General features: G+C 42.9%; 1 protein-coding gene across 5 annotated transcripts in view; it reads right to left on the reverse strand.

The window, feature by feature from the left end:
* Positions 1–22,998, reverse strand: part of HGF (hepatocyte growth factor) — a 54,931-nt gene extending 31,933 nt beyond the window's left edge. For 2 of the 5 annotated variants that reach the window (XM_081023614.1, XM_081023613.1), the window contains exons 1-6: positions 22,726–22,998; positions 9,852–10,014; positions 7,036–7,148; positions 6,239–6,353; positions 3,377–3,519; positions 2,845–2,965 (exon numbers count right to left, since the gene is read on the reverse strand). In XM_081023614.1, the coding sequence (XP_080879740.1) occupies positions 2,845–2,965; positions 3,377–3,519; positions 6,239–6,353; positions 7,036–7,148; positions 9,852–10,014; positions 22,726–22,792 (722 nt within the window). In that variant the 5' untranslated portion in view covers positions 22,793–22,998. Of the gene's footprint in view, positions 1–2,844; positions 2,966–3,376; positions 3,520–6,238; positions 6,354–7,035; positions 7,149–9,851; positions 10,015–16,829; positions 16,905–22,725 lie in introns of those variants that run through there. The other 3 variants (XM_081023617.1, XM_081023615.1, XM_081023616.1) reach the window with 2 other exon arrangements.
* Between the last annotated feature and the right edge of the window lie 941 nt (positions 22,999–23,939).

Consider the following 23,939-nt stretch of genomic DNA (forward strand, 5'->3'; position numbering starts at 1 on the left):
CCGAAGCAGCGGGCTGTGGGCTCAGCTCCGCGCCAGGCGGCTTTCTCCCGGCGCGGAGCTGCCCAGCGTATTAGGCAACTGGCTTATAAAACAAATCCCCAAATTGCAGCTGCTAATTTGGGGGGTCGTCTAATATGCCCAGTTGCCTAATACTCCGGAATCTACGGTAGCTGCTAATGACAGTGGTAAAGAAGTAGGGCTTTTCATAGTGACGCACAGCAGCAGTATCGAAAGCCCGCCACGTAAATACATCACATCATGCATTTCCATTAAGACATGTTATTTACACCATCACCTACACCTAGCAAACAATTTCTGCCTGATTCAGGAATCAGACATCAGATAAAATGTGGAGCCGGTTGCAGGCCACCGTTCCTGTAGTTAATGAACAAGTGTTCCAATACTGTTAGCAACTGGTTTCCAAGTAGATTACAGGGGAAAAAATATCACTTGTTATGCAAGTGGAGCGCAAATTGAGTTAATGATCATTCCAAGGTCACAAAGAATGTCTATGGAAGGAGGACATGGAACCGAATACCAATTCCCTTATTTCCAGCTCATTGCAATGGAAGCAAGAACAATGTTCATATATGCAAGCTGGTTAAAAGTAATTGTTATGATTAAAAGTCAATTCCAACATGAGCTATGGTTTATGAAATCCTATCTACTGGACTCCAGTTAAAAGAAAGCAGAATTAAGTAGCCTGCAGATAAGTCAACTCCTCTCCATATACTGTATTTAAGCACTACTTTACCACTTTAACAGCCATAGAAGATCCTGGCAACTATACTTTGCTAAGGATGCTGACTTCACAGAGCTACAACTCCCAGGATTCTCCATGTCTGTGAAAGTGGAATAATAGTGCTTCAAATGTATGGTGTGGGTGTGACCTCAACGTTCAAAGGCAAAGAATTAAGTTAACTTATGCAATTCATATCAATGCAAATATATATCCTACACCATAGGACATATCTACACTGCAAATTAAAGTTTGATGTATACCGATTTAACTGCCATGGCTTTAACAGAATATTATTCACCTATTAGTAGTAGTAGTAGTAGTAGTGGTAGTAGTAGTATTTTTTCCATTAAGGATTCTAAGTCCCCCTCACAGATCTACTGTTCCAAGTGTTTACTGAAGAGAAAGAATAACTATTAAACTAGTTTACATCTACAGTGTAGATACCCTGGAGATACCTTTGCTGCCAAGGAGTGTGGTGGAGTCTCCTTCTTTGGAGGTCTTTAAGCAGAGGTTTGACAACCATATGTCAGGAGTGCTCTGATGGTGTTTCCTGCTTGGCAGGGGGTTGGACTTGATGGCCCTTGTGGTCTCTTCCAACTCTATGATTCTATGATTCTATGATTCTATTCTATGATTCTAACCCCCCCCCCAGACCATTCTGCATGGCCTAAATTACTATATAGCTCCTTTTGAAGGACTCTAAAGTACAGATCACACTGTATGCTTGGATAACAGCCTATAAGAACAAAACCTTTTTAGTCTGCAGTGTCCTAGCATTGGCTCAGATTCACTTTTTTGGCATTAAGTGAATACTGCAACAACTTAAGTAACTGTCCAAAACCAAAACTCACAGCAATGAACATTGCCTTCAGCCAATGTTTTTTTGTCTGTAGGGTGGGGGGATGGAAGATAAATATTAAATCACTATCAAATATTAGCAAAACAAAAACAAAACATTTATAGCTTTAATAGGCAAAGGATCAAAAATCTGAGAAGCTTAAAGGTTAAGTATTCCAGTAGAGATTTATGGAGGACAGTAAAGATTAAGCTCATAAATATTTTCAGTTATTTAAGTCACTTTGATAACAACCTATTTAAAGTTGGTTGGGGTTTTTTAGAGATATCTGTACCTGTGTGTGCATGGTCTCTCTTCTTTCACTCTCTCGTTCATTAAAACCTAGTTATGCTATTAAGATTACCTCATGCTTTTAATTAGAAGCTTTTATGAGCAAACATAAAAGTGAGTTACAGCTAGTACTCAATCAATATGAAGTTTAACAATTTCCAATGCTATGTATGGTTGTAGTCCAAAGTTCATTAAAATTAATGAGGATTGTACATGATTCAATACATCATCGATTGTATAGGGTTTAGGTTAAACAATTAACATTCAAATGAATGGAACACCACTGACATTGGTTTGGGCTTGACACATGAACGCTCATGGATTGCATGAGAGCTCCAACATCTACTCAAGTTGCAGGTAGCAATATTCCTACAGACAGTCTACTTTTCAAAAGTAAGCAATGAAAAACTATGTCTGCTATAGAGGATTCACATACCCTTTAAAGACTTCATAGCTTGGGGGCAGCAGACCTATAGGATTGCCTAGATTCACATCCTATAAGATCTTTCACAACAACCCTTCTTAGGTGTCCCCATCATCTGGGCCTTTTTAGTGGTGGTGCTCCAGTTATGGAATGCTATCCCCAGAGAGACTCACTTTATGCATACATTGTTATCATTCTGATGCCATTCTGAGGCATTCTTATTTTCTCACGCCCTTTCATTTCAGTTAGTTTCTTCTCTGCTGAAGGTTTTCATGCCATCTTTAGATTCTGCTATTCCTCCTTTCTCTGTGCTCTGCATTTTTTGTTTCCTTATTTTTAAGCTACCCTGGCAACTCATTGGAAGGACAAGACAAACATCATTATAGTTACTAATTAAATGCATGAATGAAGGGTTGAAATCCAATTCATGATGGAAAAAAGTGTGCATGGCAATGATTCCAATAGCCCACAGGCAGCAGTCCTGTCTCAAAAAGACAGACAGGTTCCATTCACAATCTGTACTTCCTTAAAATAAATGAAGAGCATTTTTACTTCTCTGGACGAAATGGGTGCCTGTGTGGTCTCTGAAGGTCCCAGCGTTGACATTCCTTGCCAGTTTCCGTGTGGTCCATGGGGCCTCTATAGCTTTCGCCATGGCACGTCATGCATTCAGCTGAAAGTACAGAAAAGTGACTCTTTTCTAGGATAGTGACTTGAGCTCAACACCTCATTCCAATACTGCAGATAAAAGCATATGTCAACAAATAGCAACCTCCTGTTAGATTCACATGGTCTTCTATCAAATTAATTATGCTTTTCATCAATTTTTGCCTAATGTGAAATGTGAAGTAAGAATGGAGGTTTCTCTGTTGCCAAAACATCCAAGGACTTTCAAGAGTTTCCAAAAGGCAGCCTAGATTGTCACAAAGTTTGAATCTTAAGCGTCAAGAAAATGTTCTCTAATAATTATCAGAATCTGAGTGGCACTCAAAAGACACAAATCTGTGATGTGTCATATTTGTAAAGTTAATTCTGCTTCTGCACAAAACTGAAATCAACTAATGGTTGACCTTCTGAGTGTTACCTTCCGAACAGAGGGGAATGTCACAGGGTTCATGACGCTTCGTTGGGCTGCTTGTAAAGCACCAGGGCCCGCCTTCCTCTCCTCTGGGATTGCGGCAGTAGTTTTCACGTAGATCTTTACCTCGATAGCTCGAAGGCAAAAAGCTAGTTTTAAAATGACAATCATTACAGTATAAGAGCATGCAAGCTTTGTCGCGAACCTTAATAAATAGTTTATCTGACTCCTATTTATTTATTTATTTAATAAATGTTAACTGCCTGCTGACTTTCCTGCACAAGTTAAAAATAATACTTGAAAACTATACAGTAAAGCAGTAGAGAACAAAAATGTGGTCAGGCAAAGAGCAGCAAAGAGCATCTGTGACCTAGAACTGCACCAGTTGGTTTTGCCAGTGCCAAATAATATATTCCTCTGCAATTATTAATTAGACTTCCTAATTTTACCCCCGAGACTACTACTTTGCATATGCTTATCATCCAGGTCAGGTATGGTATTAATTCGTATTATACACCTGAGGACATTTAACGGCAATTGTTGGCTAGAATAGGACAGTATGAACATAGAACACCAGTTCTGGCTTGGCTGAACAGGTTACCAATTCATTTCTGGCTCACTTCAAAGACCTGGTTTTGACCTATCATATGCAGCTCATATGCTAGAAACATCTCTTTTTTCTGGAGTAAACATAAGAAGTGCCTTTCTCATGTAGTCTCTATTTTTCCTTATTTCCTCTTCCATGCTATCAATCTTTCATAACCTCTTTGCTAAGGACAGCTTCAGGGAAGCTTTTCTGATCGAGAATTACATTCCATGTGTTTGTTTAACAATGGTATGTGCTTGTGTATTGCAGTATTATGGAAATTTCCTCCCCCACCTCTTTCATCAGAAAGTCCTAAACTTGGGAAAGATAAGCATTAAATGCAAGCCAGCAACATTCAATCCAGATTGCCCTAAATATGTTATCATACAGCCTTTCATATGGAACAAAAAAAAATTTATTGTTACAGTTTTGGAGGATGAGAGCCAATCCTGTCTACTAGCTTTCCAAAGTTCTGCTGGGACACAAGGGTCAGTTCTTGCTTGCCAGTGCTACATGGGCACAGGACTTGGAAGCATAAAAGAATGTCACAAGCAGGCAGTGCTCACCATGAAGCATCACTTTGGCAGGCAACTAAAGGAGCCTCAGTGCTGCCTGGAAAATGTGCTCCCCAACTTAAATGTGCTGACAATGTCTACATATTGAGCGTTGTTTGCCTGCACTTGTGTACATACCAAAGGCAATCATGTAGAGGTCACAGGTAAGTGTGCACTGGGTCCCACCTTTATCTAAACACCACAAATAAGCAAAAAGAGCAATTCTAGGGGAGGAACACTTCTAAAAAGTAGCTTGGAGTTAATCACCGTGATACTCATCAACTCTAACTAGACAATTCCCATATTATTTTTTGCAGAAAATGGCAATGAAATCTACTCCACAGAACCTTTTTATTACAGGAATTTATAACAAAATCTACTGGACAGAATTTTTCTGCCTTAAGAATCCTATATAAAAAAATATTTTGCCCATATAATGAAATCCAAAATAGGGAAACATCTGCTAAACCATGAGCCCAGGTTCAGACAACACACTCAGCCAAGCAGTGGCTCGTGTTCCTGCCATGAGTGGGCGTGGATTTCACCACCACTACCTAGAAGAGACACATGAAGAGACTTTTCCAAGGGAAAGGGGGTGGCAGTCAAGGAGAGGTAACCACTCATGGGGAAGCAAACTGGGGCTAATAAGGCCACTCCACTCCTTCCTCATCCTCAAAGCAGCCACAATCTCTTTTCTGAGCTCATTCACACTAAGCCACCCAACTTTAGCCATGAATATTTTTAAAGCTGGAATGATCATAAAACCACTCATTATGTGAAAGTATTTCAAAAGAGTTCTCTTATCTGGCTTTTGCAATACTTGATTCTTTATGCATTTCCCAGGATATGTATTCTTCACGGAAAATGCCCAAGAACATTAATCTATGATCCTGATCTATTTTATATTATCTGTTTATATTTCAGTGAATGGTCTCCAAATACAATGATTCCAGATTTAGTACAATTTAACTTCCATTTTCTCTCCTTACAATATGTTGGAATATCATACATCCAATAGCACAAATTTAGCCATCCCAGTGTAATAAATTATGGATTAACATCAACATTTGGAGAGAAAATTCAAGATTCTCACAGTTTTCATTTATCATTAATGAAGATTAAGCACTTCCTCTGCTTTGAGGGCCCCCATCCTGCCCTGTCCTCCACCCAGCACTGCTGTCTCAACGTACAGCACTTTTCAAGAACCACTTCAGCTTTTCTGATGTATATATGGAAATAATTCTAGTGTACACCTTAAAACTAAAATGATAATGCAACAAACTTGTGTTTCCCAATATGTATGCCCTACAGAGATCATCAGCAGTCTTAGCTCTGCAGGTGCATTTGCTGTCAACTGCCCAGTTGTTCATATGACAGTCATTTTTCAATGTCTCAAGGGCTGTAACGTGGAAGATGGAGCAAGCTTGTTTTCTCCTTCTCCGGAGGGGAGGACTCAAACCAATGGATTCAAGTTACAAGAAAGGAGATTCCAGCTAAACATTAGGAAAAGCTTTCTGATGGGAAGAGCTGTTTGACAGTGGAATAGTCTCCTTTGGAATTTGATGGACTCTTCTTCCTTGGGATTCCTGCATTGCAGGGGGTTGGACTAGATAACCCTTGGGGTCCCTTCCAATTCCACAATTTTATGATTCTATTATCAATGAAAGGAAAGGAAATTGGCAGGAGAAGGTGTGTAGAACTGGGCTCTTGTGATATCATCAATCTTACCTGTGTTCATGAGGTATTGTGGAATTCCATGCCTGACACCGAATGCCACTTTTTGTGACTGATATGGTTCCCTTATAATTTGCTCCTTTACCAATGATACAATTTCTAACATAGTCTGTGGGAGATGAATCATAAAACAAAACAGATAAATGGAAGACATCACATTTTATTAGTGAATAAAAATGCATAGAAATTTAGCAAGTGTACTTTTATACTCACACATAATAAGGGTCAACTCATCTTGCTTTGTGCCAATTGTTCGTGACTAGTGCAATTTTTAAAAATCTAAAATTTCATACAATAATTTGTTAAATGTTTTGGCCAGTATCCAAAGAACTGTGCAACTAATTCTGCGCACCAAGGGGGGCTCTGAGCTCCTGTTTCTCAAACAGTACCTCCCCAGTGCCAAATGGCAAAGAGATGAGAGTCAAAATAGTTCAGAGAATGAGCCTGCTATTCAAAGTAAACAACATCGAATCATTGGCCACTTACAAGTCCTTGGCCTTATCTATATTTATTCACTCTTTAAAACCTTTGTTGGGACATAAGAAAATGTTCTGTTTAGTTTCATTAATTTAATCCTGCAACTAAACAAGGAGTTTTACTTGACTTTTTTCCTGGAATTGTTCCTTTTAGTTCCCCATCTGACCCTTGGAATGAAAATGGTTCCCCATCCCTGTATTAGAACTTCTATAAAGGGAGGGGGTTCACAATAGCCAATGAGACATTATACTAACTCGCTCACTCAGGCAGGCTTTCTTGTCTATAATGTCATGGCTAATGAATAAGCAACTTACCTTTCTTTTCATACAGGTCAAATGTGTTGTCTTCCCTGCTCCTCACTCCATTTTCTAGGGCAGTAAAGGAAAACCAATGGCAGCGTTTGGAAGCTTTATCAAATGCAAAAGCCCTGCGCAGAAAATGGGATGAATAAATGGTAAAACTCTAGTAAGATGTCCAACTCTGTATGGGAAGGAAGATGTCTCAGCCTGACTGAGGAGACTCTCAGGCCCTTGACAGATAGAATGCAATGTCTGGCCCTAACAAATGCTGAGGTTTTTCCTCTGAACTTCCATGAATCCAATCCCCATTCCCCTCTTTCAAAATGGGAATGAATCACTAGCAGGTTCAGGGAGATCTTGCATTGCTACAAATAATGAAAGTCAGATACTATTTGCTACTCATTGTTAGAAGCCTAGAAAAGTACAAACGTTGCTGGTGATGATGATGATGCTCCAGCGGCTTCCAACCTTGCTTCCAGTGGCTCTTGGGGGGTAGGAGTGATGGCTGTCCTCACTGACATCACATGATGGCTATCACTTTTCTCACCCCAAGAATATCTCATGGACATTTGCTATGTCATTATGTAACATTATTCCCTATTCTGTTTCCAGTAACAGAGCCAATGTGGTGTGGTGGTTAAGAGCAGGAGACTCGTAATCTGGTGAACCGGGTTCACGTCTCCACTCCTCCACAGGCAGCTGCTGGGTGTATAGCTGTCAAGTGTCCCTTATTTGGCGGGACAGTCCCTTATCCCAGCGCAATGTCCCGCAGCTGTCCCTTATTGATGAGGCTTCATTTGGCTGCTGGCTGGGCTTTCTGCCTTTGGCTCGGAGGGGTTCAGAAGTTGAACATACCTGTGCCCGGAAAATCCCTTATTTTGGCTGCTGATCCCTTATTTTCAAATCTGTAAGTTGACAGCTATGGCTGGGAGACCTTGGGCTAGTCACACTTCTCTGAAGCCTCTCAGCCTCACTCACCTCACAGAGTGTTTGTTGTGGGGGAAGAAGGGAAAGGAGATTGTTAGCCGCTTTGAGACTCCTCAGGGTAGTGATAAAGCGGGATATCAAATCCAAACTCTTCTTCTTCTTCTATGTGCCTGAGCCCAGCCAAGAAGGAAGGAAGGAAGGAAGGAAGGAAGGAAGGAAGGAAGGAAGAAAACTACCCTAAACTCAAAAAAAGTCCCCAAAAAAGGTATTACAATTTCATATACACACACAAATCCAAAATCAAATCAATCTTGAGGGGGGAGGTATTTGCACTCTATTCTGCAAAAAATGCAATTTAAACCCCCCCCCCCCAATCCTGGGCCAAATAGTTTCACATGGTTTTAGCATAGAGGTGCCGTCAATATAAAGTGGAAAAGCCAAAGTTTTCAGGAAACAGATCCGCCCACCTGCCTCACTGCCCCAGTCACCCGGCTCATCTCCCAGGACGTGCTCTGAAAGCTCAGTGATTATGCTATCATTTTAAATGACCTGAAAGAAATCTCCCTTTCATAACTAGTAGACTACAAGATATGTTGGGAGCTATAGTTCAGCCACATCTGCAGGGTCAAAGGTTCCCCACATCTGCCATTGGGCAACGTAAACCAGAAGAAAAATTTGGACACATTCCAAAATGAAAAAAAATATTCTTTTGTTCCACAAAGACATATAGGATATCTGCTGCTATAAGCAGAAAAGCAATCAGCAGCCAGATAAATGGAACATAAGCAACTAGCAATAATAATAATAATAATAATAATAATAATAATAATAATAATACCTGCCCATCTGGTGGGTTGCCCCAACCACTCTGGGCAGCTCCCATCATCATCATCATCATCATCATCATCATCACAACAACAACAAAAAAACCCAAGCATTAATAGTAACAATCAGATCCTATATAAAAAGTCACATTAACTTTAAAATAAACAACATATCAAATAAAACAATACTCAATAATCCATTAGGATCCAATACTAAACAGTAAAATTAAACTAGCCAAACCATTACATATATCACAAAACTGTCTAATGTGGAATCTACACACATATAAAAAATGCTGTGAAAATGCTTTTTTAAAAAAGTTTTGAAAAATACATTGAATTTTGCATAGCCCAGTTTCGCCATCTAGTGTCGCATTTGTATATTGCACTTTACAAGACATGTAAAACATTTTATTTGCAGCTGTATAGCTGAGTCCTAAGTTTGCAAAATACATGCACATGAAGCTGATCTGGGCAATTGCCTGAAAGCACTTCTCTCTTAGAAACTCTTGGCCCTGGGCAATTCCTTCAGTTTGTTCTTTTCCAAATGGCTGACCACCAGCAAATCTCAAAAAAAGATGCTCCACATTTACTTAATTTTAACACCTCATTATTTTCCAACTTCTGAAAACATGATCTCATTTTATAATATTTTATAGCCTGTTTCCAAGCAAGTTCAAAGCAGTAAAGTTGTCAAAGTGTCATAAAAAACAGATAAAACCAACAAAACAAGAAGGCTAGAAATATCAACAAATTTATTAGGAGGCTATTCACCCCCTCATCCTTCGCCTGGTATCCCAGGACTGCCTTCAAAAGAGATCAGTAGCAGGAAATGAGTTTATGCAATTCTTCCACAACCGCAGGGGGAACAACAATAATCTGAACAGGCCTGAAGTCATACAAACAGCGCACCTAATATCACCTAACATCAGCCAGCCAGCTTCAAAAATGTTTTGCTCAAATGCTCTTCTAAAAAGCAACGTTTCCTCTTGTCTATGGAAGCTTGTCAGTTAAATACCATGATGCTTGGACTAGACTAGTATTTTGGCAATACTAAAAGCAAATTAAAACATTGCTTACTTGCAAGAGAACGGAAGTCCTTTATTCCTGTTGCATCTTTTGGCACACTGTTCCGTAGTATTCAGCAGCTTGGTCTTCACTTTCAGCGCCTTGTCTATTCTCATTAACGTGGCATCAGCTGTCTTCCTGTAGTCATGAAGGGCATTTCTTTTCCCTTTGCCTTCTGCAGAAGAAACCAACAGGTTCATACAGGCAGCGCTTTTTTCCTAAAGAAATATTTACAGGGACTCCCATTTCCCTACTCATATTTAAATACTGCCCCCCAATGAGGCCAAAGTTAGATTCACAAAATGTTTAGGAGTATGTGTCCCCCTGCGTCCCCCCAGAAAAAAGCACTATATACAGGCATTAATCGCATATGGATGAGGAAATGGGGGAAAATGAAGTAAGGGTAATGAACAATGCTAACAGAAACTCAGGATCCAGCAGTAATTGCAGATTTGGGCTATAAATTGGGGAGATGTGGCAGTAGAAAAGTGATGGTGAGTGATGGTAGCTGAAGGAAAAGGAGTGATGGACAAATTACTCTTTGACTACAGGTGTAGCTTAGGGGGCTTGGTGGGCCCAAGGGATGGTGCAAGACCTCACAGATGGCGTACACTGAATTCAAGCTGAGCCAAATGCTTCTCCCCTCACTGTTGTAGGACCATTCCTCTCTCTTGAAAGTGAGGGGGATATTCAGCAATTCTGGGGGCAGGGGGAGGCAGGCAAATTCTGAAGTGGTGGCAATCTTACTTTTATGATTCCATGATTCTATGAAATCAGAAGCTGGGATTGCGTCTGTAATTACATGGATGTCCTGGAGAAACAGGGACACTGGGTGGGTATGTACTAGTAGTCCAAGAAAAGAAGCTTGGAAGTTTCCCTGCCAGGGCTAAAAGAAGCTGGATGGGGGCGCAATTTTCATCAGAATTGTACTGGAAGAAGCAAAGGCTTATATCCTTCTCCCTGTGCACTGCAGTCCCAGCACATTTGCAATTAAATGCATTGGGTTTTCTTAATGAAATAAATCAAATAAAGACACAGCGGGAAGTTTATCATCACATCTAGTAAAGGTAAAGGGACCTCTGACCATTAGGTCCAGTTGCGGACAACTCTGGGGTTGCGGCGCTCATCTCGCTTTACTGGCCGAGGGAGCTGACGTTTGTCCGCAGACAGTTTTTCCGGGTCATGTGGCCAGCATGACTAAGCCGCTTCTGGCGAAACCAGAGCAGCGCACGGAAATGCTGTTTACCTTCCCGCCAGAGCAGTACCTATTTATCTACTTGCACTTTGACGTGTTTTCGAACTGCTAGGTGGGCAGGAGCAAGGACCGAGCAACGGGAGCTCACCCCGTCGCAGGGATTCAAACCGCCAACCTTCTGATCGGCAAGCCCTAGGCTCTGTGGTTGCAGGCTTGCTTCCAGCTGGTGTTGAAGACAATGTGAATGCTGAAGGAGATGCATGAAAAGTTGTCAAGGCTACTTTGTCCTAATGTGGCCCTAGAAGTAGTGTTGATTTTCACTTAGGGGAATTCCAACTGCACACACCAAAATGGGAAAGGACTGCTAAAGCAGCAACACATACACACCCAAACACACCGGAAACCTCAGCAGACAGGGTGGTAGACTGGATAAATTGTTGGGGCTTGCATTTGGAAAAGCCAAATTCACATTCCCACTCAGATGTGATGTGACGCTCACTGGGTGGCCAAATACTCTCTCTTTCCACCCCACCACCGCCTAAGCAACACAGCAAGCATAAAATCCCACTCAAACGTCCTTGAGGGTGGGCTAAAAGTGTAACAAATAAGCACAACAAATAAGTATTCAGCCATTTACAAGCAAAAAAGAAAAACTGGAACACAAGCTGAAGCCTTTATTACTTTTACCCACTGGTTTGCATTATGATCTTCTGAGAATAAAGCTGATTTCACTTTAGCAAAGAAGCTACATAAAATGTAAATCTAAAAACAACTTTAAAATAGTTGCATGCCAGAAATCTGTCACGTTACTGCACATGAAGTATACTTTTGTTTCTCCTTTTGCAATATTTCCTTCCTTCCTCTAAAATACATTGTACCAGTAATAAGCTAAAGAGGTGTCACAAGCAATCAAGATTACAACAGAGGTTTCCTAGAAGGCTTTTTTTTTTTAAGCAACTGTAGACTTCTACATCTCGTGGCTCCACCACATTTTTCAATCTCAGTGACAGCTTGGATGGCTTTAAAAGAGGATTATACAAACTCCTGAAGGAGAAAGCTGCCAGTGGGGGTTCTGCTCAGGTTCTGGTTTCAAGCTTCCCATTGGCATCTGGTTGGTCTCTGTGAGAACAGGACGTGGACTCCATGGGCCATTGGCCTGATCCAGCAGGCTCTTCACAGGTTTTTAAGTGTTATATGAAACTTTCTCAGCACCCCTCCTCTCCTCTATCCCCACCTTCATGATATGCAGCAGATTCTGCAGACCTAGCTGGCCTGACCTTAGGTCCCCCAGCTTCAAGGCTACTGCCACCAGGCAATCCAACACCTACCCGTATGGGGACTGCCTGGTGGTAGCAGTGGAGAGCAGCAGCAACACTGTATTCAGCACTAGATGGCTTGGAGCCACAATTTCCCTCTATGGTCCCTCAATACACCAGTGTATTTTTTGAAATTTAAGTGGTGCTGCCAAGCCACCTGACACAGGAAAGATTATGGTAGTTATTATAGCAGTGGCAGTGTTTCTCAAACTTGGGTCTCCATCTGTTTTTGGACTACATCTCTAGCTAACAGGACCAGTGGTCAGAGATGATGGGAGTTGTAGTCCAACAACGGCTGGAGACCCAAGTTTCAGAAACACTGGAGTAGAGCAGCAGGATGCCCTGTCAAGGCAATGGGGTCCCAGCAGCTGCTCAAGGATGCAACACACTAAACCTTGACCTGTAATACCAGCTACAGACTTTCGGCTGGCCGTTAACAGCTGCGTAGCTTGAGCACTTGGTCCCTATAGAAATGAAAGTAGGTCTACTTCTGAAGCATCCTTTGCATATGAAGGAGATGCTTCCACATAGTGTAATCTTCCAAAACTAGGAGATCCATATAAATGACAATGATCTTGCAAGTGGTGCCAATTGTTTGGGCCTTTCCCACCTAATTAGCATCTGTCCTTCAACTTGTGATGGCATCATTCACTCACAGTTCCTTCATGTGTTGAATTGCCTCTGTAAAGGTAAAGGTAAAGGGTAAAGGGACCCCTGACCATTAGGTCCAGCTGTGGCTGACTCTGGGTTTGCGGCGCTCATCTCGCTTTACTGGCCGAGGGAGCCGGTGTACAGCTTCTGGGTCATGTGGCCAGCATGACTAAGCCGCTTCTGGCAAACCAGAGCAGCGCATGGAAACACCATTTATCTTCACGCCGGAGCGGTACCTATTTATCTACTTGCACTTTGACGTGCTTTTGAACTGCTAGGTTGGCCTCTGTAGGAAAGCATAAAATGTGTGTCTCAGTCATGGTGAGAAACGTAACGCTGGAACAAGGGTAGGGTACCCTTTCAGCTCCATGGATCCTTATCAAGATCAACCTTGCAGGGCAAATTTGACATGTGGGGAGGGCCGCCCATGTGGTGACATGGCATCTTATTCCTGGGATAGCTGACAGCTCAGGCAGCAGAGAATAAGATTCTTAATCTCAGGGTTGTGGGTTCAAGACCCACGTTGGGTTAAAAGATTCCTGCATTGCAGGGGGTTGGACTAGATGACCCTTGTGGTCCCTTCCAACTCTACAATTCTATTATCATTATGACGTCACATGATTGATAGGTGGGTTGTCCTCCCCACCTCTCCAAATCCCTTGTGCACCCATCACTCCACAGGTGACTACAGTATAACAAAGAAATCACTCACTGGGAACCTGCTGCTTTCACCCCCTCTAAGAGTGAACATAGCTAGTGCCAACAGGACCATGGCAACAATGGGCCACTGGGAATCAAGAGGGTGGTATCAGAAAGCTCAGAGGAACCCCAAGGTTTGCAGAAGTACCAAAAAACCCTTCAAAAAATCCTGAGGGCGCACAAAGCCCCCAAACAGCCTACATAGCAAGCCCAGTAGCTATGAAATATTGAGTGTGAATTGGAAAATAAAAAATGACATATAGTCAGGGAGTGGAATGCTTGAGATCTTTAAAGTTTATAGTATCCTGGAGGAAACCATGCCTGGCTGGCAAGAACCCTGAACAGGAGAACTTCTGCAATGAGGTGGGGATATACTGCAATATTTTGTTGCAAGTACCACCTGTATATCACCAGCGAAACTAGCATTCTTTTCCAAGTACTACTGCACATTATGCAGGGGGTGGGGAACTCTGAAATAAATAGTGTTATAAGTTTGGGGGTGGGGAGCAGGCTGTATGCCAACTCATTCTAACTCCTGGATTCAGCAACTGTTAAAAAAAGAAGCCATACTAGCTTCCTTGTAAGGCGATCACCTAGGTGATGGGCTATTAAGAGGAACAAAGTGGATCTGTGCAAGATGGCAAGTGGGTGGGTCCCCTTCCCTAAAATGTTTGCTTTCTCTTGGACTTCAAGGCTGTGGCTATTGGGGAAGCAAGGCTTCTTGAGGTGTTAATGCTGTGAAACCCTCCATCGTAGGCTCAGGTTGTATATATGTGTAAATAAACCATGTATCATAACGACACCATGCTATACTTCATTACAAAGGAAGCACAAACCCTGGGTAAGTGCCTGGAACCCTGAAATCTCACACTGCTAGGAGATTGGGGTACAACAATAGTGTATTAAAGTGAAGAAACATGAAATCTCCAAACTCTCCAAACTGAAAGGAACTTTAACAGAGGAGGCAATTGTATACAGCTTCCATTTTTTTCCTGGACTTATGTAAAATTGAAGACATGCCAAAGAAAAGATTACATCTTTCGCATTAGTAGGTGGAATGTCAATAGATATTTATCTATAGAAAGAGCTACTGACTAGCCCTTAACCATCAGCTTAAAAAATGCAATCTGTAGTTTTGTTTTGTTTTGTTTTGTTTTTACTTAAGAAAAGAATTTCACTTGGTATTGTGTAAGACTGCTTGTTAGCAGTTAGCATATGGATAATTCAAGTCAAATAAATACTAAAAATCAAGTAATTTGTAGTAAAACATGCACACGCAACTAGGTCACAGCAAAGTTACAAAATAGATTTACAAAGTACAGTCAAATACAACCCCAGGGCTAATAAAATTGAACTCCAGCTCAATTGATTTTTAAGGGAAAACAGCAATGAATATGCTGGAAACAGCAATGGGTGAGGGAGAAGGCAATTTTTAGACAGTTTGGTATTTTTAAACACTTTACCATTTTTACCAAGGAAATGAATGTTACCCAGTTATGATATACATTACATTGTCTTTTTATCTTCTTTGTAATCCATTTTTCAGTATATTACTGAGGCTTCTGTATGTGCAATTGTCACACAGACCCTAGGAAAAGACAAAGGATTTGCCTTTCATCTGCATCCTAGTTTTTGGTACGTGTTGCCTTCACAACCTACGTCAAGAAGGACTACCAATGCAACAGGCAATAACAAAGAGCCACACAGGCTGTTTTATACTATAGTTAGGGCTGCCATACACCCGGATTTTCCTGGACATTACTGGGACTTCACAGGCAAAATTGACGTCCAGGGGGAATTTCTGAAAGGCAGAGCTTTGTCCTGAATCACAGGCAAGTCAATAAAAAAATCACATTTTGGGGTCTTTCTATTGGGGTGTCCTGGTTTTTACTTTTTGAAATATGGCAACCCTAACTATAGTTGGAAGGTACATGCCTAAAACAGGGATGGCCCCTTTCTTCCTTCTTCCAGGAACAGGTTATCTGCACATCAGGGTGGTTTGGCAGCCTGGCATAAGGTTTTGTTCTGCTGTTGTCCCTCTGATAGGCATCTACAGTCTAGATACACATCGGACGAACAGCAGCACAGAGCTTCCAAACAACGAATAAGAAGCTTTTGTTTCGACGTTCAGCTTCCCCTCCCACGAGTAATAACGTCACCAAAGTTTCCACTCCTTTTCATAGGAAACAGTTCCCTTATGTGACATGTCTAATTTTATAACTGGTGCCATTTTTGTTTTTATTCTGCTAATGAATATAAGTAGGCTGTGCACTCCATTGGGTTTGAATTCAAGTGTCCTCAGCCCAAGTCAAATTCCATATCCAACCCCTAGAATTGCTTTTGCGATTTTCTTATCTTAGTCCTGAGGAGTGGGTTTTAATAGGTGAGAGAGGATAGTTTAATTAGAATTTATCTCTCCAGGCACCCATGTGTGTTGGTTGAACAGAGTTTGAAGTCCCATCCTTAGTAACAAAACTGAAGCATGGGAATTAGGCTGTAAAGCATGGGAAGGCAAACTAAGTTTCGTGGGCCAGATCAGGCCCAATTGCCTTCTGGATCCGGCCTGCGGATCGCCGTGTGGATCACCAGCATGCACGTTCTTTCCCTCTCCCTCACAAAGCGGCAACAGCGGCACCTCCTCCCTCCCTCCCTCCTCCTGGCTTCCCCCCGCCCTGCCTAGAGGAGGAAGGGGGCAGGGCTTTGTTGGTGCCAGCAGCAGCAGCAGCGCTGGAGTAGCCACCATTTTAAGCAGCCCCTCTCTGGAGCCCTCAGCCACTGCCAGCCCCTGCCACTCACAAGACACAGGTAAGCAGCCACCGGGGCTTGTGGTGCTCTTCCACAAGGTCTGAGGGACAGTGGACCAGGGCTTGTGGTGCTCTTCCATAATCCCCCCCCCAAAAATAGTCCAGCCCCCCACAAGGTCTGAGGGGCAGTGGATCGGCCCCCTGCTATAAAGCATTGATTTGAACAAGTCCAGCTCCAAACTAAGCTGGCTCCTGCTTTTCTTACCCCACCTAACAAAGAATCAGACAGCAGACTGGGGAGTAAGTTTAAAATATGATTTATTTACTTATAGTCATGCATCAGTTCTCAGCTACAGCAGTACTAAAAACTATGCAGATAAATTACTTATATTTGCAGTAGAAACAGGCATATGCCTGGGCTGGAGCACGTGGAGGGCATATCTGCCCCCTTGCTGGTCCAAGGAAGAAAATGGGAGGGAAGAAACAGGAAATACTTCTTTGATTCTTCCTGCTCAAGAGAAAAGGGGAGATGACATCACACAGAGCCCTCTCTTTACCAATTACATTTCTATGGTCTGAGTCTCTGCCTACCAGCAATACAGCTCTGTGGTCATTAGCCCCTAACTTACTAACTACAGTCATACCTCGGGTTGCGAACATGATCTGTGCGGGAGGCACGTTCACAACCTGCAGTGTTCGCAACCCGCAACACTGCGTCTGCGCAAGCGCATGATGTGATTCATATTCATCCATATTGCTTGGGAAGGAGAATCTGGAAGGGTAATAGTGTGGCAGGGTATCACATCCAAGAAACCCTGAACACAACAATTGGTGGGATGGCTCCAGTTCCCTGGGCATCCCAGCTGGAATCAGGGTGAGGGATGAAGCAAGACATACATCCAGTGAGTATTAAATGTAACTCCCCATTCTATGGCTCTCCACTTGCACTAGTTCAAATTACCACAGCAGCAGTTGTGTAGAAATGCAAAGGAACAGGTTTAATACGTGAGAAGTGTCATTCTTCTGTGAAGTCCCTGCACTGCTTTGTTAAAGCTAACCTCCCTCATTTCTAGCTAAGTAGTTTGGTTTGGGCAGGCTAGCTTCAGAAGACCAGGAGGATAATATGTGCACAAGGTCCTACACATAGAAAAAATGAATGATGATGACAGGTTGAAAAAGCAACAATAGTTGAAAGCAGAAGTGAATAAATATTACTGCACAGTGAACAACCCACAGAAGGACTTCATTAAAAAATGTTAGCTCACCGTGACATTTTCCTGAGCTGAGTTATACAGAAATACATACCAAATTAAGAAATGAGGGCCGGGAGGAAAGAGGAAGAATCAACACATCCCCTCCTGTGTTTGGAACAATGAATGGCCATACCTATTCCCCAGCTTTACATATGTGCATCTTTCTATATGATGTGCTCCCTGATCAATCAAGTTCACAATGTGTGATAGCGTAGGCAAAACAATTGCTTACCAAACACAACAATCACTGACATGACATGCCACTATGACAGGTGTGGAGAACCTTTGGCCCTACAACACCCATCAATCCCAAGAAGAATGACCCATCCATATTATGGGAGTTGTAGTACAGCAACATCCAAAGGACCAACAGTTCCCCATACCTTCTCTATGAGAATGGTCTGAGAAGTAGGAAGTCCTTGTTTCAATTATCACATCCAGCACGAACTCATTGGGCAGCTTAGGCCGGCAGCATTGGACCATCGCACAAGGAAGCTGCCTCCACAGCTCCCTTGCATTCCGGATCCAGGCCCCAAAGGCCCAGTCTGGGTGCGGCTTCCTTCCCCGCAGCTCTGGCCTCAGTGATGGAGCCTGTCGTGGGGGCATCTAGTTCTACCTCAAAAAAATGTACCTGGGGCCACGCCCTCCCAAGCTGCACAACTGCCTTACTCTATATTACCATTCAGTGTGTGAGTTCCAGATGTTGTGGACTAAATGTCCATCAGCCTTGGCCATCAGAATCAATGGTCAGGGATTTGGGGAGCCGGAAGCCCCAAATTGGCTATCCCTGTGATTGAATATCCACTGGATTCCTTTCCAGCACTGTGGATTTCTTATAATGGGTACAATATTTATCAGATCATATTAACTAAAGATGGCATGTGCATTTGAAGCCGAGGTGTTCCAATATGCCTATTTGAAAAACTGCAAGCAGAATCAACGTGAGCACAATTCCCCACAAGCAGTTTCCCTCTTGAATTCTGCTTGTTCCCTACCCCAGCCAGTCCCCACACCCCCAGGTCTGGACTGCCTGCTTATTGGAGTCTGGTTATCAGCACCAACATTGTCCTCTGTATCCATGACTATAGACTGCAAAACTTGCTGTTCCAAAAAATAGCTAATTCTGGTCAAATTACAGCGTTCAAGGGCTTCTGACAGCAAGTTTCTTCTTGCTCTGCACCAGCCATTTTTGTATATCTAATTTTCTTTTTCTTTTTTACCCTGAGATGCATCACTTTACAGTTGTTTACACTGAAATGCATTTGCCACTTGCTATCCCATGACTGCTAAGCTTACTTAGGATTCCTTGGTGGCATCCTTTGGACTGGAATTACCCTTGCAAAAGCCATATTGGTTCTGCTCCAGCAAGGCTTGTTCTTCTATATTCTTGATCATTATGTGTGGTGTTCAACTACGTTTTGCTCACAGTAGACACATTGGGGTGTTTTTTTAAAAAAAAAAACCCTGCAGCAAAACTGTCATTTTCCTGCCTTTTAAAATCTGTGTGTGTGCACTTTGTTCTCTGATATCTGTACCCATTTTTTTAAAAAAAAAAAGTTTCATGAGGAACAGCCTTCACACACCCATCTATCAGCCCTCAGAAGCAGAGATCCCTCACTCTAAAACAGAGAATGCACATTTCCACTCTAGCTTTAGACCATGTTATAGAGTGAGATAAGCTTTCCCCACTAAGAGGCTTTCCTTTCTTTGATTTCAGTGGATGATTTTCCAGTTTTTTACGCAACATCCTAATCTTGAGCCCTTCAGCTCCACTTTCCTCATGCTGCTCTCCTCACAAAAATAGCTTTAAATAGGAAAAGTGGAGGGGGGAACTCTGATAAAGGGGATCAAATGCTCTGTGCTTTAGAACTCCCCCCCCCTCAGTGTGTGTGTGTGTGTGTGTGTGTGTGTGTGTGTGTGACCAATAAGCAGCTATTGGCACTTTGCACCGAATGGATTCCATTATCCAAAAAGAATACAGTCTTCAGACTGGCAGAATATCATTTTAACTGCTGACAGCATACGGCATAATAATAATCTACAGCTGAAAGAATAAATCACTGCAGGCTAATGACATGTAGTTATGTAAACACAGAGCCAACAAGACACAGCAAAATCTCTACTATGCTTCTGAATATTTTGATTGACCAAAGTTCAGATTTTCTTCATCTGTGATGTGTGGCAACATGAGTCACATGGAAAATGCCATGAAATGTGACCAGGAGCAGGCATGTTTGCAGGAAACTCAGCTTCCTTGTTAGGTGGTTTATTTACACACTCAAAGTCTGAGTACTCTGGAAAGGTTGTGGCAAAAGCATCCACACCATACATTTAAAGCACTCTTACACCTCTTTAATAGCCAGGGGAAATCCTGGGAACGGCAGTTTGCTAAGGGTGGTGGGAATTTGTGAGGTCAGCACAATTTAAAAGTCTACAGTTCCCAGTTCTCCCGGTGCACATCAAATACAGCACATTAACAGAGAGAATGGGGTGCAGCAGATTCCTATTACAACTCAAAGATGGCCTTGACTTAATAATTCTCTCTCAAACTAATCTAATGCACAGGGTTGAGCTATGGGTGGAACATTAATCCACTATGAAGAAATTTGGCCAACAGATTCTACCACCAAAGTGTTACCATAATTTAATAAATCCAAAATATAAGGTTTAAAAGGGGGTAATGTTTTTAATTAGTTGATCACAAAAATATATTTAGGAGCAATTATAATCTACAGTTTACTGTCACTAAGATATATAGACAACAGATTTTCTAAAAGCTCGGGGAAGTGTCACAAACTTTTATCTGTGATTTTTCATAACTTATATTCACATATATATTGAAAGAGATTCAGATAATCTAGAGCAACTCACAAATGAAAAAGTCAGCATGCATTGAAGTTGCCCTCCCCCATGCCCTCAAGAACGTGATGCAATTCAAATAAGGTGTGATGTCTTGCTCTTGGTTGAAACAAACAAAAACCTACTTTGCAAGTATAAACATTTATGTTTATATATTTAAAACTTGATCAATCCAAGACCAACCCAGACATCCAACAGCAGAATAACCATGATGTAATAAGACTATTTGATTGCTAGACGTTTGCAGTGATCAGCTAGATTAGCTTCTGGAGTGTCTATCTATTTCTTTGAGAGCTGGTATTAAGAATGTTAATACAAACCCTGTAGCAAAAATTAAAGTAACACTTTCCATAACAAAAAAATAAGAAGAAAATAAAGAAAATAAATGGTATGGGGGGGATATTTGTGTTTATAATACTGTATGGAGTCAATCTATTGTTTTTCCCAGCATGTGAAATATTTACATTCTGAGAAAATAAGACTGAAATAAAATAGAATTTGTCCATCCAAGGATGCACTTTGGGGATGGAAATGAAATAAAAACTTGTCTTCATCCTAAATCAAATTAACTGGGATCAAATGTTAAAAGTGATTGCAGGAGAGAGAGGGCGTAGGACAAGAAGGATGCTGAAAGTACAGGGGAGATCATGTTAGTGAGACAGAAACTAAAGTTCACCTGGACCATCATTAAAATAAATAAATAGAAAAAGCACTTCGTATCAGACAAACTACTGGACTATCAACTCTTCACAGCTGTATAAATAAGCTGCATTAATAAGATGTATAAATAAATTAGAGGAAGTTAGCAAAGTGCCTCCATCATGCTGTCAAAGTTATCTACAAAAAAGGTACACGTGGTTCCAAACCGATAAGCAGGTATATCTGTTTCCACAACATTTGCCTTAGCTAACTTCAAAAAAGAGAGAGACAAAAACCCAACGTGTTTCCTTTATAATAAAAAATATCCCCCAAACAACGGAGAAATACAAGCCCCATCCCTCCGGTGTTTCAGTCCCATGGAAGACACTCAGAAAACAAAAAACCAAGTCAGCAGTTTCCAGTTGTTGATTGCTTATTGTTTGCTCTTCCTACTTTCCACAGCCCCGGGAACTTGATTGGCTCGGAGATGAAATGTTAATTAACTGGGTCCAGAAATAGACAGTTTACTGCACTGGGCACACACAAGGACATGGCCCTCATTTAGGTGTTCGTTCCAAGCCTTGGAACTAGGTCTCCTGAGGTTAGGATGCTCACTGTTGTCCTCATACTGCTTAACATGTAATCAATTACACTGCAATAAGGGACAGATGTTTCCTCTTGCCCCATCACAGCTGAGAGAGCCTAGAAACAAGCAGTGAAATAACTCTCCCGCTTTCCCTTAGATCTGCTAATCTGTCCAGTTCACAAAGATTGCACATATGTAGGTCTTTGGGCTCCGAAAACTGTGCACATGGGGGGTTTTGGGGGGACAGAGAGTGCCTTTACACAGAACAAGACAAATTCTGCAGCAACATCCACAGAGAGTTCTCTTCCTGCACAGATCCATGAAGTCTTTTTAGATCTACTGTATTTACAGGAACACTTAGGTGGGGCAAAATACATTTCTGTTTTGATTTCTAACCCAGCCAGTCTCCCACTGGTCCCTCACTTGCTCAGAGAGGATAACGGGGTTTGCTTTGAGGCAGATTTTTATTTCCCTGCCACTTTCTGGCAAGGATAAAAGGGAACCATATTCGATCCAGACACCTGAATGATTTGATGCCCTACTACAAGCGTCCTGGGACACGGATCAGGGGGTGTAGCTTTAGATCTGTCCCGGGAGGGGACTTCGCAAAACAAACTTAACCCATTAGTTGCCGGGCGCTTTTCACACGTTCATTCGCCCTCCGGACATCCCTCTCCAGAAAAAAAAATCGAAATAGTTCTCGTCATGCATTTGGATACATCATAAGCACAGAAAATTCTCAATATCCCCCCCTCTCCCGTAAATGCATATTGGCGCGCGTTCACACGCACGTGTGCGCGTGTTTCCGACACAAACGTGGGGAACTTTCAATGCACGCAACAAGCACATTTGTTTTAAAAAGAAAACGAAAAGGCAAGAAGTCCCGAGTGGGAAACGACCGACCAGCTCCTTGGGGGGGAAAGAAAACCAGGAGCCGAACTAACCTGCCCAAGGGATGTTGCTGATGGAGTGAAGGAAGAGTCCGAGGGGCAAGAGCTGGCAGGTCCACATGGGGGCTGGGGGGGCTTCGGTCGCCAGGAGGGAAGAGGAGATGCCCAGCCGGCCAAGAGAGGAGACGGAGCGAGCCGAGCTGCTGCTTTTATTGCGATGAGCCAAGTTTTGTTGTGTGATTAACTGGAAAGCTCCGGGTCCCAACTCCCTCTTACGGTAAGAAAGTGTTTAGACAACACTCTCCTCCTCTCTCTCTCTCTCTCTCTCTCTCTCTCTCTCCCCGCCTCTCCTCCAAGCCAGTCCAGAGAGAGACCGAGGGAAGCGCGAAGGGCGCAGGGACCCCCGCAGACACCGGCGGGCCAGCCGCCTCCGCCCGGGGGCGGGGAGGGAGAGGCGGGCGCGGAGCCGGCGACACGCGCCCAGGCTCAGCGGGGGAAGCCCCGAGGCAGCAGGCGGGCGGGAGGCGGGGAGCGAGCACGCCGGCCTGGCGGGGCCCGAGCGCGGGGCCACGCGTCAGCGGGCCCCTCCGAGACCCCCTTTGGTCGAGCCAGTGGCTGGAGGAGCAGACAGAGAGGCTGGCCTGCGGAACGCCCTGCCCCTAGAAAACGAGCAAGACGCTTTATCTAGTTATCCGTTTGCAAAGATGTTGTTGTTGAGTCGTTTAGTGGTGTCCGACTCTTCGTGACCCCATGGACCAGAGCACGCCAAGCACTCCTGTCTTCCACTGCCTCCCGCAGTTTGGTCAGACTCATGTTTGTAGCTTCGAGAACACTGTCCAACCATCTCGTCCTCCGTCGTCCCCTTCTCCTTGTGCCCTCCATCTTTCCCAACATCAGGGTCTTTTCCAGGGAGTCTTCTCTTCTCATGAAGTGGCCAAAGTATTGGAGCCTCAGCTTCACGATCTGTCCTTCCAGTGAGCACTCAGGGCTGATTTCCTTCAGAATGGATGCGTTTGATCTTCTTGCAGTCCATGGGACTCTCAAGAGTCTCCTCCAGCACCAGAATTCAAAAGCATCAATTCTTCGGCGATCAGCCTTCTTTATGGTCCAGCTCTCACTTCCATACATCACTAGTTTGCAAAGATACAGCCCACTTTTCCGCCAAGGGCGCAGAGTCCATACATCTCCTCTCAACAGCCCTGTGAGGTGGGTTAGGCTGAGAGGGTGAGTGACCGCCTGAGGTCACCCAGTGAGCATAATGGCCAAGG

This window comes from Podarcis pityusensis (assembly GCF_964106645.2).
Source record: "Podarcis pityusensis genome assembly, chromosome: 10".
In the NCBI taxonomy this organism is placed as follows: Eukaryota; Metazoa; Chordata; class Lepidosauria; order Squamata; family Lacertidae; genus Podarcis; species Podarcis pityusensis.